Source organism: Chelmon rostratus, chromosome 11, assembly GCF_017976325.1.
Source record: "Chelmon rostratus isolate fCheRos1 chromosome 11, fCheRos1.pri, whole genome shotgun sequence".
Taxonomy (NCBI): domain Eukaryota; kingdom Metazoa; phylum Chordata; class Actinopteri; order Chaetodontiformes; family Chaetodontidae; genus Chelmon; species Chelmon rostratus.
The window spans coordinates 9,120,744-9,137,270 of record NC_055668.1 but is presented as its reverse complement, the minus strand read 5'-3'; the positions used below and the strand labels follow the sequence as shown (position 1 = coordinate 9,137,270).

The window sequence follows — 16,527 nt, the reverse complement described above, 5'->3', positions numbered from 1 at the left end:
CGTCTATCTTTAGTCTCCTTCCAACCGTGCCTTTTTCCAAGAAAGACATTCGTTGCTATGAGGAGAGCAGTTTGTGTCCGCCCTAACAGGCAGCATGAATATGAAAATGAAGGGCCTGTGAATACATGACATGCTGGACAGGACCTGGAGCGCGAAAAGAATTCCGTGTAAGGGCTTGTGAGCATGCAGAAACATTTCAGCAGGAGAGAGAGAGGAAAGTCTTTGTTTGTCGAGGAGCCTTGATGGCTGTTAAAATTATGGGCCGTGCAACCCTCCCACACACAAGATGTTCCTTTTTCTGAGCCGCTCTTTTGTTTTTGCTTTGGACATTTCGGCTTTTCTTCACATTTGAGAAGTATGGATTACATAACCCAAAAACCATCCTCCGCTGTTTCTCGAATTGCCATTTTCTCCTGAGCTGTCTTCGTTTGATTCCTCATGCTGTTAAATGCTCTTATTGGTGAGGGCATTTATTTATATCAGCCTCGAGTGCAAGTCCAGCTGCTGGCTCTGGATCGCGGCCACTGTAGTGTCTGAGAGGAATGTGCAGCAGAGATGTTGAAGGGGATAAATATATTCACTGTTTGAAGAGAGAGAGATGCCTCCCTGCCGGTGCATCGTGTCTGGTTGTGGGATGGGACCACTTATTGATGAGATCCAGCCAGTTTGCCTCTCAGGTGTGAGATGTCACAGTCTTTGGACATGCGCATGTTTGTTTTTGTTCTGCTGACCCCAGTTTGATCTTGAGGGTCTATCTAAAGGGAGATATATGTCACCTTGCCCCTCACCCACACTCACACCATTCTGAGTTGATCATGTGTTATTATGGAGCGCTCTCTTTTCATCAGAGCTAATCTGTGTTGCCGGGAGACCCTCTGCCATATTCAGCACTGAACCTTCCCCTTCAAACATCATCCCTCTATGTCCTGGATCCCCTCAGCTTTGAAAAAGGATCCTGGGTCTTTAAAAAGTGGACGGGGTCCTGAGCCATTCAAGGTGTATCCAATGCCTCGCGCTCAGCACGGCTCTTAAATGCAAAACAGACGGGGGAGCAAATAAAGATCAAAGCCAGCAGCCTCGCCCGCCTGGCCTGCTGTCCTCACATGCCAGGCGGCGCTGTCACAGTGAATCACGGCCATGCAGCTTCCGTGCTCACGCTGACCTCCCCCCTCTCTCACCACCTAAGGGCCACCAACCCCCTCGACACCGTTACAGTCCCTCTCTGCCAGCATCTCACATCAGCACTCACGCACACGGGGTTAAAACCAGACCACGTACGGAGCTGCCTTTGTCAGACCACGCCGGAACTGACCCCACTGGAGCCGAAGGAGCCAGACGTCTCTCACCCTTGAGCGCATCAGGATCCTCTCTTATCAAGTTCACCGTTAGAGCACCGAGCCCAACAGTTGAGCTTTTCAGCAGCATAGCTGTCATTGCTTCACTCTGGCCTCTACGGCGCAGAATTTTCACTGAGCTTTTGTTTGCTTTACTTCTCATAATGAAACCAATGACCTTGAGTGTGTGCACGGTGGCTCGAGCTACATATTATCTGTCTATGCAATGATCCGATGGATTCTAAATAAAGTCTGCCTCTTTAAAAATCCATTGCTTCTAGTAGCACGTGATGCTAGCAGAGCACATAAAACATGTGGTGGTACATTAGTCATAAGTTTAGCTCAATGAAAAGCATGACTGAATATAATAACTCTTTTATGAGGGGGCAAAGCAGTTTTTATCCTCTGTTGTCCTCATTTGTCCGACAGCGTTTTGTGTGTGTGTGTGTGTGTGTGTGTGTGTGTGTGTGAATTTATGAGCGGGTGCATGTTATTTCAGCTTTTGTTTGAACTGGTATAGAACCCATGTGCCAGGGGCAGGTGCCACTACGCCCATCCAACAAGATGATGTTAATTGCATGGTGCTACTATATGTCCAAGTGGATTAGAGCGTTTAGTTATGTTCTTTGCCACTGCTCTGCCGCGGGTGGTGTGGCTGCAGATCCCTGCAGCACCTCAGTGATGTCAGGGGTTAAGTAAGGCACCCTGCCCTCTCAGATTCCGCACAGCTGCTTGACCTGTTTGTTCAGCTGTATGCCCAGGCACATGTTTGCCCCCGCCACCCACTCCTCCCATTACTTGCTGTGCCAAAGATGCAGGCCTATGGCAGGGAGAGTGCCAGCGGCCCCACCCCTGTTTTGCTGGTAGGACGCTGGGGGTGAAGGTTGAGAGGGAGGGGTAGAGTGTCTAGATAAGCAGCCTCCTGGTCCAGGTCAGCTATTCCAGATTAGAAGACCAAAGAAAAACCTTTTAATTAGGTTTGCCGTGCCGTTAAGGCCCTGCGGTATTGCGGCCCAGACACTTCCTGCATTGTGCTACACCACCCATAAAGTAGCAGAGCGAGGGAGTGAGCGAAAGAAAGTGAGGGAGAGAGGCTAAAAATGGCCCTGCCACATCTGCACCACACCACAAAACAAAAAGATGCTTGATTGCCACCATGCACCGCGGTTGTGTACCTACCAGAAGCCCTTCAGCGAGCTCCAGCGTGGACATTGAACCACCTGGACTTGTTGTGATGTGAAGTATTTCTCGAGAAAAGCGCCAGAGAGCAGCTGAGCTTTCTCTTCATTTATTACAACATTAATCCTTCCAAGTTTCCACTGCTTTCTCCTCCTTTTTAACTCCTCTTGTTTTCTCATTCCCACAGTCAGATCTAGTGCGGAGTGTCTGCTGAGAGATCCCAGAGCCAGCCCTGTCAGACTCGGTCTAACACAGCGTAAGCACGTTGCACATAATTTCCTTCTCATAACAAAAATAGAGGCAAAATACCAACAATCATATCTTGGTGATGCTTAATGAGCCCTTTCAGATCCTTGACAATATACCACTAATGTGGTGCTTTGCATCCTTTGAAACATACCAGAGTAGAGTCCTGGAAATAGTAACACAAAAGCGAGGCCTCACTGACGCCCCAAAGCCAACGCGACAAGCTTTCCCTGTGCTCCCTGTCCTCGCCGGTCTGCAGTGTGTCTCCACTCTCTCATCCATTCTTTTCTCTCCGCCCGTGGATCTTCGTGTCCGTATACCTGCGCCTCGGCACAGGAATCGGGTTGCGGTCGGGTTTGCAGGTGAGGAGTGAAGAAACGAGAGATGAGGGCATACGAGTAATTGCCTGCTCTCGAGACACGTGGAGCCTGTCTGGAGGAGAGATACCGCGGGGCGGCGGGGGAGGCATGTCATCAATTTGAGCTCGGCCCTCAAAATAAAGACGAACACCTCGCTTTGATCTTCATGGCCGGTTCAGCAGACGGTCTGCTGAGATAACGATCCGCGCCGGTTACTGTAATCTTAGCCTTGAACCATGCTTTTACTGAAGAGCGGGACAGTGGAGTTAAAAGGAGAGCTTTATGCACCGTGGGCCTGAGAGCGCAGAGGCAGCATTTGAGGGCGGGTTGTTGATAAAGGGCTGTGTTTTGGATAAATGGGTCGAAGGACGCGTGTGGAGGAATTTTGTATGAATAGTGAAGCGGCGAGGCGGTTGCGAGTAGCGCCTCAGGGGTGTGGAACGTGCTGGGGCCTGCTGCATTATAAAGACGAGCCCTGCACCCAGGCCAGCTGTGCCGCACACAAGACTGCAGGAATGAGAGCGCCATGAATGGCTTTCTCTGTGTGACAATGACTGCAGCACTCAGCGGAGAGGGAATGGTCAGAGGTCCTCACTATGGACAGGCAGCATTGAGTGTGTGTGTGTGTGTGTGTGTGTGTGTATGTACACTGAGACATTACTCAGGAATGTGAGGATACATGCCAAAGACAAAGAATTTGAGTCACATTCAAGGGAACCTTACCCTCCTCGCCTCCTCTGAAGAAATATCACAATCCCATCAAAAGGCCTGGCCTGAGAGCCACACTGGATGGAACTAATGGAAGTCTTGTGCACTGGCTTAAAGTCTGTTGGGGGAGTTTAACTGACGAGATGAGATTTCTCCCTGCAGATGAATTTCCTCTGACAGCAGGAGAGAAATCCGATCGCAGGGGATGAAACTTTGGTTGAATTATTGCTCATTTAGGCCTCGAAGAGATTTATTTGCCATGAAGATCACACTTTTTTTTTTTTTTTTACTGGCAACACATTCTTTGGCTTTTAAAAAATTTATTCATAGATTTATATCTCAAAAGTCTTTCCGTACAATTGAATTCACACATTCTTTACGCTCTACTGTGGTGTAATCCCAACTTGAGAAACAGATAAGCACATTGATGGCAAAGGTTCGAGCCAGAGAGGAATCTCAAGTTAGCACTTGGCCGTATGTCAATCAGAAACCACAGTCATAGACACCCAACTCAGACGCAGCTACAGCTTAATAAATACTTTACAAAAATAATGCAGGCTTTGTACAATGAAGATCTGCCTCAGAGACGCGAGGGACACGGCTGCAAATTAATGGTGACAGTAAGAAAAAATGTGCATGCTAAATAAGCTTACATGAGAACCTGGATATTGTGATTGGCAGAATGAGAGAAAACTGGATAACCCTGTTCTCTGTCCTCCCCCCCCCCCCCCCCCCCCCCAACACATTCCTGAAGGATCTCATTATTCTATTACCACAGGCCTCTCAGATTCACCAAACATAAACAATCTATGGACACGAACATGGACACAATCTAAACGAAGATTCCTAGAATAATATGTTTCCCTTTTAAGAATATGAACTCAGTTCTCCCTTTAGTGACCAAATCTGAGTTATAATCAGTGACTGGCAAAATGTTTCATTTCTTCCAGAGGCATATTTTATCAAAACAAATGTAAAAAAAACAAAAAACAAAGCAACATTTCGTGCCTTTTTTGGTGAAGTCGAGAAAAGTTCCTCGTGTGTTCGGACTCTGTTGGATTTTTGCTCCTCTTGGTTCAAGAGAGCGGTGAGTCTTGTTCCTCAGAGCCTAAAAGTTTGTGTATTATTTGACCTAAAACAGAAGAAGAAATGGTTTCAGCACCATTCTTGAGGTTTAGCTGAAGATTTAAGCAGTGTGTGTGTCTTCTTTCCTTTCACGCTACAGCGGGTTAGAATTCCCTCGCCTCTTCAAACTGTTTGTAGTAGTCCTCGTCCTGGGGGTTGTCGGGACACTTCTGCCCGTTGTTTGGCGGCCTGGCCTGGTTGTAGCGGCTCCAGTCCCCTTTGCAGATGATCCAGGGCAGGATGTCCACTTTATAGTGCAGGTCGGCGGAGAACTCCGTGCTGATGAGGTTGGGCGTGCCGGCCCCCTTGCCGCGGGTGATGAGCTTCATGTTGTCGTCGTAGCAGCAGTGCTGCGCCGCCAGCGTGGTGGACTCCAGCGTCAGCATGGAGCGGATGCAGTAGCGGGCCGTGGGCTTGTAGATCTCCAGCTTCTCTTTTGGCCCGCTGGCGTCTTTCCAACGGAAATCGCGGCGCGTGGGAGCGTCGTGTACGTCCGCTGTGCTGTACGCCACCTCGGTCGGGTAAGAGCAGGGGCAGCTGGGGAGGTCGTTTGCCACCTTGGTCATGTACTTCTTCAAGAAGTCGCTCTTGCAGTTCATCCACCGCTCGCAGCTGTCTGTGTCTGAGAGAAACGAAGACACTGTTAGATCTCCTTCCCGGCACACGAAGACGAAACCGTAACATAACACAAAGGCGTGTTTTCACCACGTTGATTAAGAACGTGAAGGCAAACAAAGAGTGCGCAGAGGCACGCTGAGCCCTCCCTGCCCTGCTGCACATTCTCATCTCTGCACTGTAATGGAGCGCAGCCTGAGCATGAGGAATGCTAAGTGTGTGAAGACACGCTGCTGCCAGATGGATGAGCCGTCTTTGATAGTACAAGAACATCAGAACTAGGCACAGCGTGGACAAGAATAGGCAGAATCTCACCGACACCGAAGAGCTCTGTGGCGTTGAACTCATCTGTTCCAGCTAGCAGGCTCACTTCAGTGGCTGCTGTCTTGAAGGCATCTTCAATACCTTCAGAGAGATGAATGCACAGTGAAAGGTGGATCAAAAGAGGAAAGACACATGCACTTACAACCTGTGCGTTGACACCATCTACTCCGCTGTGGGATCTTTCGTTCTGTCGTCCAAAATCAAGACTTTACCTGGGCAGTTGGGCATATCACAAGTCCTGGACTCGGTGGCTGTGCAGGCGTAACCGCACGACCTGGTTCTCTTCTGGTTGCCGTTTCCGCAGGTGACGCTGCACGCCGTCCAGTTGCTCCAGTCCCCCTCTCCGTCCATGTAGTCTGGATCAGAGAGAGAGAGAGAGAGAGAATGAGATCCTCGGCTCTGATGCAGGCCACATGCTGAACTTACTCAGGCCTGTTAGCATGCCTCACTAATAATAAGTGGGGGGAGGACATGAAAGGGGAAGTGGGGGGGCTAAGAGTTCTCTTTGACTTTGCCCCTCAAAGCAGATACCACGAAAGCCTGTCTACACACACACAAACACACACTGTGTTGTATATGCTAAGGGAGAGTTGCTGGACCAAGGCGAAGGGGGCAGTAAGTGTGTTCAGTTAGTGAAGTAGCAGGGAAGCGCTTTGCAAATGCCAACAAAGCTGCAGGGGATCCGGCAGGGATTTTACAAATAGAGATTTTCCCTGACACAGTGGCACTGGGACACCATTCGCTTCCTCTATCTGTGATCCATTGCTTTGAAAATGGGAAGTGAAATGGCAAGAAATCCTCTTTAAGTCCAATTATCATTGAGCAGATCACTGTAATGGGTATACATGGAAACAGTTACACCAGGCGCTACGACTACCTCACCCCACCACCGCCATCACTACCGCACGCAAACACACATCTTGAAAGCAGCACTCCATCAATGAGGAGAATGAATGTGGGCATGTTGGGATGGAAGTATTTCTGGCCGGGGTCCAAACCTTCCTATACACCCCCACTGCCATCTGTCCCTCATTATGAGCATTTTGTATGAATACGGGCCAGATAGCCATCTAGCGCTGCTCTCCTCCCTCCTCCATAGCTTCCTATGGCCGGAGAGCTGGTGCCGGCTCTGACAGAATTTAGAAAACTTGATAATAACCTGCCCTCAGCCCACAGATGAGACAACTGAGTGCACTATCAGTGGCCTGTGATGGATGATCCCTCGCCGCCTGTCCACAATTATGATTATTAGGTTTAAAACCGGGACAGTAATGATGATAAAATATTTCCCTGTCCATTAGCGTGGTCTGAAATAAAGGATGAATGAGAGCTGACCGCAGCGATAAGCCAGAAACATTAAACATGGGCTCTGGTTTGAAGAAAAAACATGATAAAATCGCCCTCCTCACCGCTGCAGTGCAAGTGCAAGTGGATAAAATGACATTCACCACAGCACACGCATTCCTGCTCGACCATGTTGGTTTGGGCATGCTACAACACGGGCCGGACGCATACGGTATGACAGTGAGTGTAAATTCCTCCACGGCAGATTTATCTGCGGGGTTACTTTTGGAGAGTGTTGTGAGAACGGTGTGGCGGCCAAACAGCGCTCCTGGCCCCGTTCCCGCCGCTGAACTTTGATGTAGCGAGGCGTTTAAACTGTGTCACGTAGCTAGCTCCACACCGCAGAGGAATCCATCTCGTAAAACAGTGTTAAAGGCTTCAATCAGGGGCTCCCAGAGGCTTGCCCGGGATGACTGCACTTATTATGGTGACAGCTTAAATCAGCAAATCTGCAAATTACAGATTCCACATCAGACTACGGCCATCTGTGGAAACGCTGCAGACCGGCGCTCAAATAAGAGCCTGTGGACCCGGCTAAATATTCTGCAGCGTGCATTGTGCGCTCACTTCCTCGCAAACACGCCCTGCTGTCATTCTCACCGTATTCAGTTTGAGCTTTGCTTCCGGCCCCGGCGCCTCCCCTCCTGCCCCAGTCCGCTGGTGGCCGGAGGAAGTTGCTGTCCTCGCCGTTGCCCCCATAGGAGCGATCTTGCTCCTCTGTTTGGTGAGTGGTGGAAGAGGAGGTGGATGAAGAGGAGTGAGGCCACCAGTTTCTCCAGTTAGGGGAAGCCCAGTTGGGTTTGCTTTCCTTGCGGAGGCCTTTTTCAGGCTCGGGCCCCTCCAGCCCGTCCACCACCTCAATGGTCACCTGCATTGACGAACAGAAGTCCAGTGATCAGCAAAGAAGACACATATGTGGCATTTTTTGGACAGAACGGGACGATCGGCTGCCGCGAGGTGACACTTTCTGATACCCCTGCGCATGATCCGACCCCCTCCCCCTTTCGGTCCTAACACATGTGCCTCCCAGATGAGGGGGGACCATCCGCCCTGCCCCGCAGTCACCCTCCCACCTCTCGGGCTCTCTCCACCTAAACACAAAGTTCAAAGGGCTACTCAGCCTCCTCCAGACCATGAAAGCCAGATGAATCCCAGGATCAAAGACACCCCCCCCTCTTCTCCCACAGCCTCACGCCCTTGCTCAATTGGTTGCTCCGCTCTCTTCCCACATCTTGAGATGTTAATACACTTTGTTCGTGCTCGGATTTAGCAGGGATGCTCTCAGAAATGGAAAGACCCCCTTGCTGGATTAGACAGGAGAATGATTTAAACATGGCAGCGGTTACTCAGCCATCTGCACCGCTGAGGGACTTATGGGCAGGGGCTGGCCACACATTTACATAAGCTGCCGTCTGTCTTCCCGCACATGCGTTAGTAGTGAGGCATTGCTGGTTAGTGTCTGCTTTCAGCTGTCATTATGACGGACGTGAGACCTCAGCGTCTATCTTAAGCTTCACTACGAGCCAGGAAGTGTGAAAGGGGACCGGGCGGGGGGAAGGAAGGAGGAAGGGGGACAAAAAGGGGGCAGCGATGTGCACCAAACTATTCTCCTTCTTCCTGTTTGCTCTTCCTGTCCTATGTGCTTGAGTAGCCATGTCTTACAAGTAAGTGAAAGCATCAAAGCCCGCTGACAGGTGCACAGACACACATGATCACCTGTATGTTGGGATTCTGTCCATTGATGTCGGCTTTGGAGAGGTCGGGGAAATTGTGCAGATCCAGGAGGAAAGCTCCGGGGCCGTCTCTGTGTACGTTGCTGCCTTGTGCCCAGGGGAGGGTGGCAGGCCGGTGGTTCAGCCGGTGTTCTGGACCAGACCTCCGGTCCTCTGGAGCCAGCTGGGCAGAGGAACTGCTTTTTGCATTTATGTTGTTCTGCTGAGGAGAGAAAGGAACATAACATGAATTCATTATTGGTTTGTGCATTCACAATATAAGATTTTTTCCTGTTGTGAGACTGAGGGCATCGACATCGACAGAGTCTGCACACTCAGCAACATGAGATTGATCTCTCGTGTCGACAGAGGTTCACGTGGCCATGACCTCTGTCATAAATCCTGCGGACAGCGGAGTCTTGACTACTTGGAGCCCAGAAAGAAGGGACAAACATCGTCAACGTCTGCTTCCACCAAAATATAATCTGCCTCGGGGCTGCATTCAGAGCCAATGTCACAGTTAGACTGTATGTTTTTCCAATTTTAACTGACAAGAGAATGCTGTTGCTTTACCATAGTCGCATGGCGTGGACATTTTTAGCATGTTCTGGTGCTGGCTGGGACGCAAGGTTTTCCTGCGCTGGGGCCATGCAGAGAAACCTAAGCAAACATTGCAAAAATAATTACATCTGCCTTCTCGAAGACAGAAAAACATTTGGTTTTCTGACAGAGGGGATTGTAAATTCATCCCAAAAGGACAGTGGAGGCATATGTCTCCTGTCAGGTATGCACAGAAGGAACAATTATTCCTCAATTGGACAGACAGCCATAAGTAGCCGGCAATCATCCATTCTGGGGTGGCAGAAAATAAGATCAAAGAAAGCCATCAATCATGTTCCTTGTTTTCTTTTTCATGTCCCATTTCTTCCTCCCTAGTGTTTTTGTGGCCGGACTGAGGCCTGAGAATATGGCAGCAGTGCTGTACGGTTGCGGCGGCCAGTCACAAAGTGTCAGCTCAGCCACATTGTGGCGGGTATAAAAGCCCCCAGTGGAGCTGTTTGTTTCCAGCCAAGGTGCACTCTGGGACAATATGGAGGCTGTAAATGGAGCAGCACAGCAAGGGAGGGACAATTATAAATGTACATGTGACTTAAAGTCAACCACAGAGGGGACAGCGGCTGCACAGACAGACTCCCATATCCATTTAGCACTACTCTTCAAAATTCACCGCCAGCGTCCAGATGGAGTTAATATGATAATATGATGCATTTCAAAGAATTGAAGGAACTTTCACATCACATATCTCAATGTGAGCTACTGCCATAATTACAATGATTATACAATTGGCCATAATTTGGAGGAAGAAGAGTAGGTGGTTCTGCATTTTGCCCGTAGCCGCCAAATAAAAAGAGGGAGAGGTTTCACTGTAGATAAAATGATGAGCTTTTATGAGAACTTGTGTCCAAAATCATAAAATGTGAGGATAAAAGATTCTGAAAGAGCAGATTCCAGCTAAAACCACAAATGCCTTTTCCATAACCAAACAATTATGGCTGAGAGCTCGGTACAGGAAAAGGTCATCTCGGCGGCACGGTTCGTGCATCAGCAGCCGACCCTTTGTGCGAACATCACAGGACCCTCTTTGGTCCTCTCACAAGCACTTGAGCTTTGAGATGCCCACGTGATAACCCTGTCTTTCAAGTTCCCGGCCCTCAGAAGTCACTCGGTGGCTGTAATTGAGCTCCGGTGAGGGAGCAGGCCCAGAGCAGCGCTCACAGGTTCAATCACAATGTTAATACATGCAACTGTGGACACGGCAAACAGGCGTGGCTGAGCTCCTCTGGCTGGATTATATTTTCAGGGATTATATTAGCATCTAACTGCAGACCACACATGCTGCTCCTCAGTGCAGACGTTGGTGATTTATGATACTGATACTACAAACAATCATTTGAACGCGCTGCCAGAAAACACTTAGCTGCGGCACATTTCACAGCCGCTGAAGACAGCTTCTCTTGTTTTCCCGTCATCAGACTCTGAGGTGTTTTCATTCTCAACACCTGTTGCTTAAAAGCATCCAGATATTCTCAGACTACTGATTAAAACAACAATTGTCATTAGGTTGTGACTTACTGCTTTCTCCGTGATTTGCTTTGTTGAAATAAAGTCAACGAAGCGGTTTGAGAATCCCACACTGTCGGGTCGTGAAAGCAGGAGTGTTTGCCGGCTGATTAATCCTCCGTTATCCATTTTAATCCCATCTGAATCTTCTGTTGTGTCTTATTATGCAGCGTTACACATGGCGGGCAGATCGTCTAATCCTGACACACATTTGGTTTATTTAAAGTCACACTTAAAAGCATTCTGGTCCGAGGGCGCACTTGTGATGATGTTCCACTCAGCCTGAGAGGCCGTTGAGCTGAAGCCTGCTTGTACACACAGACAGTCTGTCAGTTTGTGGGCAAATATTGGCTGTTCAGCATTAATCTGATTTGATTTACGCTCGGGGCCATAGCAGTAAGGTAAGAGTGCACCAAAGGCATCAATCAGACTGCTAAGGATCCTAAAATCTACATCGGAAAGCAGCACGAATCAAACTTTCTGATTCTAATAAATCTTCCACAAACCGTTGGAAGCACCTCAAACTGCCTTATCAGCGAGCTTCATGTTTAAATGATTTGCTAGTTTAAATCACGTCACTGGAAGGATGTTTCCTGACGTGCTGCAGGTTGGGTCACTGTACAAATCTGTTTTATCACCATGGGCGGATTTTTTAAAGGAGTCACTATAAAAATGGCTTCCTAATCTAACCCAGGATCACCCAGCCAGGACTGAATTCAAGCCCACAACGCTGGAGTTTCTCTGGAAACCGAACCAGCATCATCCACCAAGAAAGAAAGAACAATCTCATGTGACAGTTCCCCTCGCAGAGAATTTGCAGTCTTCTACTTGACTTCTCTAAAAGTCAATATTTCAAGTTTAATAAACATTTTCATTTTCCGCCTTTGAACAGTCAAACCGTAGACAATAGAGGCCACTGTTGTGTGTACGCAGGGTTGACATTCAGATTACTGTCTCACTTCTCTTTGGTGCCAACAGGACAGATGCTGATTTTCTCACTGCGGTAAATACATCGAAATCTTGCCAAAACATGGAAAAACATCAGCCTGGGAATGCAATGCTGCTGATTGAAGCCCTGAGCTGAATCGTAAATAGGAAATATTGAGATAAAACTGCTGAAAACAGTCAGAGAGAAACGGGGAAAGCTAAGCTGCTTCTCCCCATAAGCGCTGCGATATCACTAAATCTGTATTTCCATCTGGGAGCTCGGCAGTGTGGAGGACAATCAGTGAAATTTTATACGTCTAAATAATTGATTTTTTCCTGTCTCAATCAGTATTTCAGCAGAACGGTTCCAGAGAATCAGCAGAGTTGAGAATAATGGAAAGAATGCACAACGTGGGAACCAGTCATCACGTAGGAATGGCAGTTGTGTATCACTTGTGTAAAGTCCGAGGATGTCAACGTAAACACCTCTCTCTGTCCTCTCCAGATGACTCGGCGGAGCTTTTTAACACAGCCTAATGAGAAAAACATGCCGTTTTCTCATGTTTCTCTCAGTCAGCCTGGGCTGGAACCACCTTCAAAAAAAAAAAATCAGCAGCCTTCCCCTTTGATGGCGAGGCAGCCTTACAGTCGCTATCACTCATCTGAGATCTTCCTCGACGAGGAACATGCTTTAATTTGCAGATCAAAAGTGACACACCATTCCTCAGTTCATCTGGGGCCTCCCAGGATGTCAACCCCCCACCTCCCTCCTCACTCTCCAAAGCCATGAATGAACACTTGCACAGACAAGCCACCCCCCCTCTCCCCTCACAGTATCTCCTCTTCTTTTCCCGCTTCCCCCTTTTTCACTTTGTGAGGGCTGCTTAAAGGGGCATGACTCCATTTTCAATTGGGAGCAACTCAGGGGTCCTTCCCCCAGGGAGGCTGGCAGGAAATGAAGGCAGCGCACATTGTGCCAGATGCTTTTCAGCGCTACACTTACGGAGGAGGAGGAGAAAGCTACGCTGCCCCTGTCACACGCCTCATACTGGCTGTGTGTTTATGTGCAGGGGCAAACTGAGGAGACATGCTAGAAGAGAGTTAGGAGCTCAAAAGTGAGATGTTATCGAAGATAAAACCAGAACGCCATGTCACAGTGGGTGAACGTGCCTCCCTGGGTCAGTGATGATAATGGGCCTCAGACCGAAGAGCTTTCTCTCTCCACTACAGGTGCACGGGGCCGCATCCTGTCATTTGTGCTCCTGTGAATGGCATTTTAAATATGACACCTTGGCACGACAATACACCCCCTGGGCCGTGACAAGCCTGGCCGAGAGATGACATCACCGTCTTCAGTGGCGGACCAGTGAAGCATGTCCACACATAGTCGGAGCATTCATGAGGAAAGAGAGAGGGAGGGGGGGAAAAAATCAGCGCTTTTCTATGTAAATCTGGACTGGTGACAAAAGGGATGCTGAGGCTGGAATGGGTGGCATGCGTTTAGTGTTTTTACCGCAGTTCCTCAGGAGAAACTCCCTCCCGGCCCTCATCGCGGCTATCCGGCATTTGTTTGGCTGTGTGACAAATATTCGGTAAATTCCTGGAATATTTCCTCAGCTTTCGCGTGCCCTAATATCCAGGCGAACACAGGCCTGCTGTTGCATGTGCGCGGGTCAGGCCACAGCGATGGCAGGGATAGTGGAGATGAGAGAAATTACCCTCACCATCCTCTGCTGAAGTCAAAAATTCTTTCCATTCATCTCCCCCAAGCCCCAATAAAGAATTTATGAAGGGACACCATTCCAGTGGGCATAAATACCCATTTATCACTGGGACATGAAGAAAGTATTTCAGCAGCATGCTAAATATACATCAAAAAGCAGCTGAAGGATGCTTAACACTCTCTAAAAAAGCCTGTTGATCCCAGACCGGTCTTAACCCTCCGGTCAGGATTCGGGGCTCTGCTGGAGTCTGTGTGCTTTATGCTGGCATTAAAATGGCCAGTTAAACTTTTAAACCTGTCCTAAGTGGTGTCACCTTGACTAAATGCCTCCCTTGTGAAATTTAGTTGAGACACATTCTGATCCGGACCACAATCCAACAAGGTGTCATTAAAAACTGCATTTTGGCCTTTTTTATAAATTGATTTCTGCTATTTGCCTGTTCCTCAACATTAATCTGATCTTTCCACGTGGTCTTGTCCACACATGTGAGGTCAGTTTGATGCCAGACCCTTCTCCAAATTCAACTCTGGGGCCTGTGTGATGGTGTGGGTGGGGGTGCGGGTGGAGGTGAGGGGACCCTCCGCCTCATCACTGAAAGCTTGGATGACAGTGATGAGCCCACGATGACAGAGAAGCGCCTGCAGCTAGCGTTTAACCCCCAACAATAGGGAGGTGCGTGTGTTATAGGGGGGGCTGATCTCTGACCCTGCCTCATCTTCTATCCCTGTGTCGGCTCCCTGCCACTCCCGGGGGAGGGGATGGAGGGACACCCGAGGGACTCCACATCCGTGTGCATGTCAACAAATCCCCACAGACCCCCGGATGCATGCTTTTTTATTTTACCTGACCCATCGGTTCATATGAGCTCTTTATCAGCCCCATCTGTAGCCAAATGACAGCCCTGAGATATCACCGCGCGCATCCAGTTCCCCCCCAACACACCTCCCTCGCACGGAGAGCGCCTCTCCCTCTCTCCTGACTCACCTCTGTAAGTGCTGTGTCCTGATCCAGGCTCAGAGTGACATTTCCCTGCGGCAGCGGACTGCTCCGCAGCACCGTGATGTGCAAGGTGAGAAGGAGGAGTCCCAGGAGGAGCAGCAGTTCCGCCGCCAGACGCACCATCCTCCTGACGCGGCCGCTCTTGGGAGCCTGCGGTGTGGCCGGGGCTCCGACTCCGCCTCCTCCCGGTGCAGAGACTCCGATCTCCGGATCCGCCGGGGACGAGGAGCCGCAACACCACTTCGGAGCCACTTCGGGAATCAGAATTGCAAAAAAAAAAAAAATAATGAAGGGAAAAGGATCGGAGGTGGGGCAGTCGAATAATTTGGAAAAAGTGCTGTGGATGAGTTTGGATGCAGTGGGTTTTCTTTGTAAACTGCGGTCCTAAATGAAGTTTTATCCCCTTTTACTTATTGTTCATAGAGTTTGAACAGGATAAGAGTTGCGCTAACGCGCTGATCTGCCAGTTCGTGCACTGTAGTGAACGCTGCGGGTCTGATCCAGCGCGCAGCGTTAACGCCTTCCGCTCCCGTCGCGTCCTCAACTCTTCAAACTGAGGAAAGTTGCAGCCCAGTTGGCCCGCGGTGTCCCAGCCGCATTCTCAGCCTCACACTTCACTTCTTTTCCTCACGTCCGCTTCAGCCGCTTTACGCGCTCCGTGTTCTGTCCGCATTCTGCAATGTCCGGCGCGTTACTCGACGAGGCCACCTTCGAGGAAAAAGTACAGGTAATCAAAGAAAAAAAATGTATCTTCCCAGTGAGGACTTCACGGTGGAGCTCTGCCTGCTTCAAAAACAGTTCCCATCCATTCTGCTGCGGGTCGTGAGCACACCAATATGAAGACGCGCGGGTTTGCGTGCGTCTCTAACGAGTCCTGCCGGACGAAACAAGTCCAACCTCACCAAACTACGGCTCGCTAACACGCTGTTCTTGTTGTGCGCTCTTGAGGTGGTTTTATACTATACGCCCCTGTGCAGGCGCCCTCCCCCCGGTTAACTCTTTCGTCCCTCTTCAACCAGTCCTCTCCAAACTGGAGTCAGCCAGGTTTCACACCAAGCAGTCTGGTGGAAGTTCACTCCAAAACTATGTTATGTTGCAGACGAGATACATTTAAGTCCTTTCTGGTCTTGGGATCAAAATGGCACAGATTTATTAATTAAAAGCTACAAAATATCTTGGAGAACTTTATGGCACGTTTAAAAAAACAGTCAGTGGGCATTAAATCACGATTGTGTGTGCAGATTAAGTCATCCCGGCACACTTTACTGCTGAAAGAAATGCCGCTACACAGGAGCAATAAGAACTCCCTGAAACAACCCCGAGTAACCTCGGTGGTCCCCGGAGGCGCACAGGGCGCGCAGGCAGGCGCGTCGCGGCGCAGAGGAAGACGCCCGGCGGCGCTTTGCAGGAGGTCCGCCTCCGCCGCTCACATGTGCGCAGCAGCGGCCTCGTCTCGGTCAGCTGTGATTAAACGCTGCCACGGAAGGTGTCGCAACACTTCGCTTAAGCAAGACAAATGGTGCGTAATGCGATTAGCCCTCGCGAGGCTTTTTATTGACCGCTTCAAAGGACAGGTCGCTGTGTCAAATTACGCACTGAGCGGGGCCGCCGCCGCTTTCAGCGTGGGCGACAGCTCACTGAACCCCGGAGGCGTGAGACGAGCCGTGCGTCTCACATCGTTTGTCACCTTTGAAGTCAGCCGGCTGCGTTCAGTTTGGGCACAAGCGGAACAATGGTGCCACTGATGATGACTAACGGGATCTCATTACTTGGTTAGTGTCATGACATTTTTCGCATAATCATTTTTTCA

At 49.5% G+C, this 16,527-nt stretch overlaps 1 protein-coding gene across 2 annotated transcripts; it reads right to left on the bottom strand.

The window, feature by feature from the left end:
• Positions 1–4,567: 4,567 nt before the first annotated feature.
• ism1 (isthmin 1) lies at positions 4,568–15,637 on the bottom strand. 2 transcript variants are annotated; one of them, XM_041947690.1, is made up of 6 exons: positions 14,703–15,637; positions 8,951–9,169; positions 7,835–8,102; positions 6,103–6,246; positions 5,882–5,971; positions 4,568–5,573 (listed from the first exon to the last, which is right to left on the bottom strand). In XM_041947690.1, exons 1-6 carry the CDS (start codon positions 14,838–14,840, stop codon positions 5,056–5,058), a joined length of 1,377 nt encoding a protein of 458 aa, XP_041803624.1. In that variant the 5' UTR covers positions 14,841–15,637; the 3' UTR covers positions 4,568–5,055. The 2 variants fall into 2 exon arrangements, with proteins under 2 accessions (XP_041803624.1, XP_041803625.1); XM_041947691.1 differs by having other exon boundaries at positions 8,951–9,166.
• Positions 15,638–16,527: the final 890 nt, after the last annotated feature.

Bases quoted from the DNA above. Each gene is read 5' to 3' on its own strand.
- ism1 (XM_041947690.1), bottom strand. From the start codon at position 14,840: ATGGTGCGTCTGGCGGCGGAACTGCTGCTCCTCCTGGGACTCCTCCTT. The intron at 9,170-14,702 runs GTGAGTCAGGAG...TTCTCTCCTCAG, and splicing joins AGGACACAGCACTTACAGAG to CAGAACAACATAAATGCAAA. The intron at 8,103-8,950 runs GTGATCATGTGT...TCGTCAATGCAG, and splicing joins GACAGAATCCCAACATACAG to GTGACCATTGAGGTGGTGGA.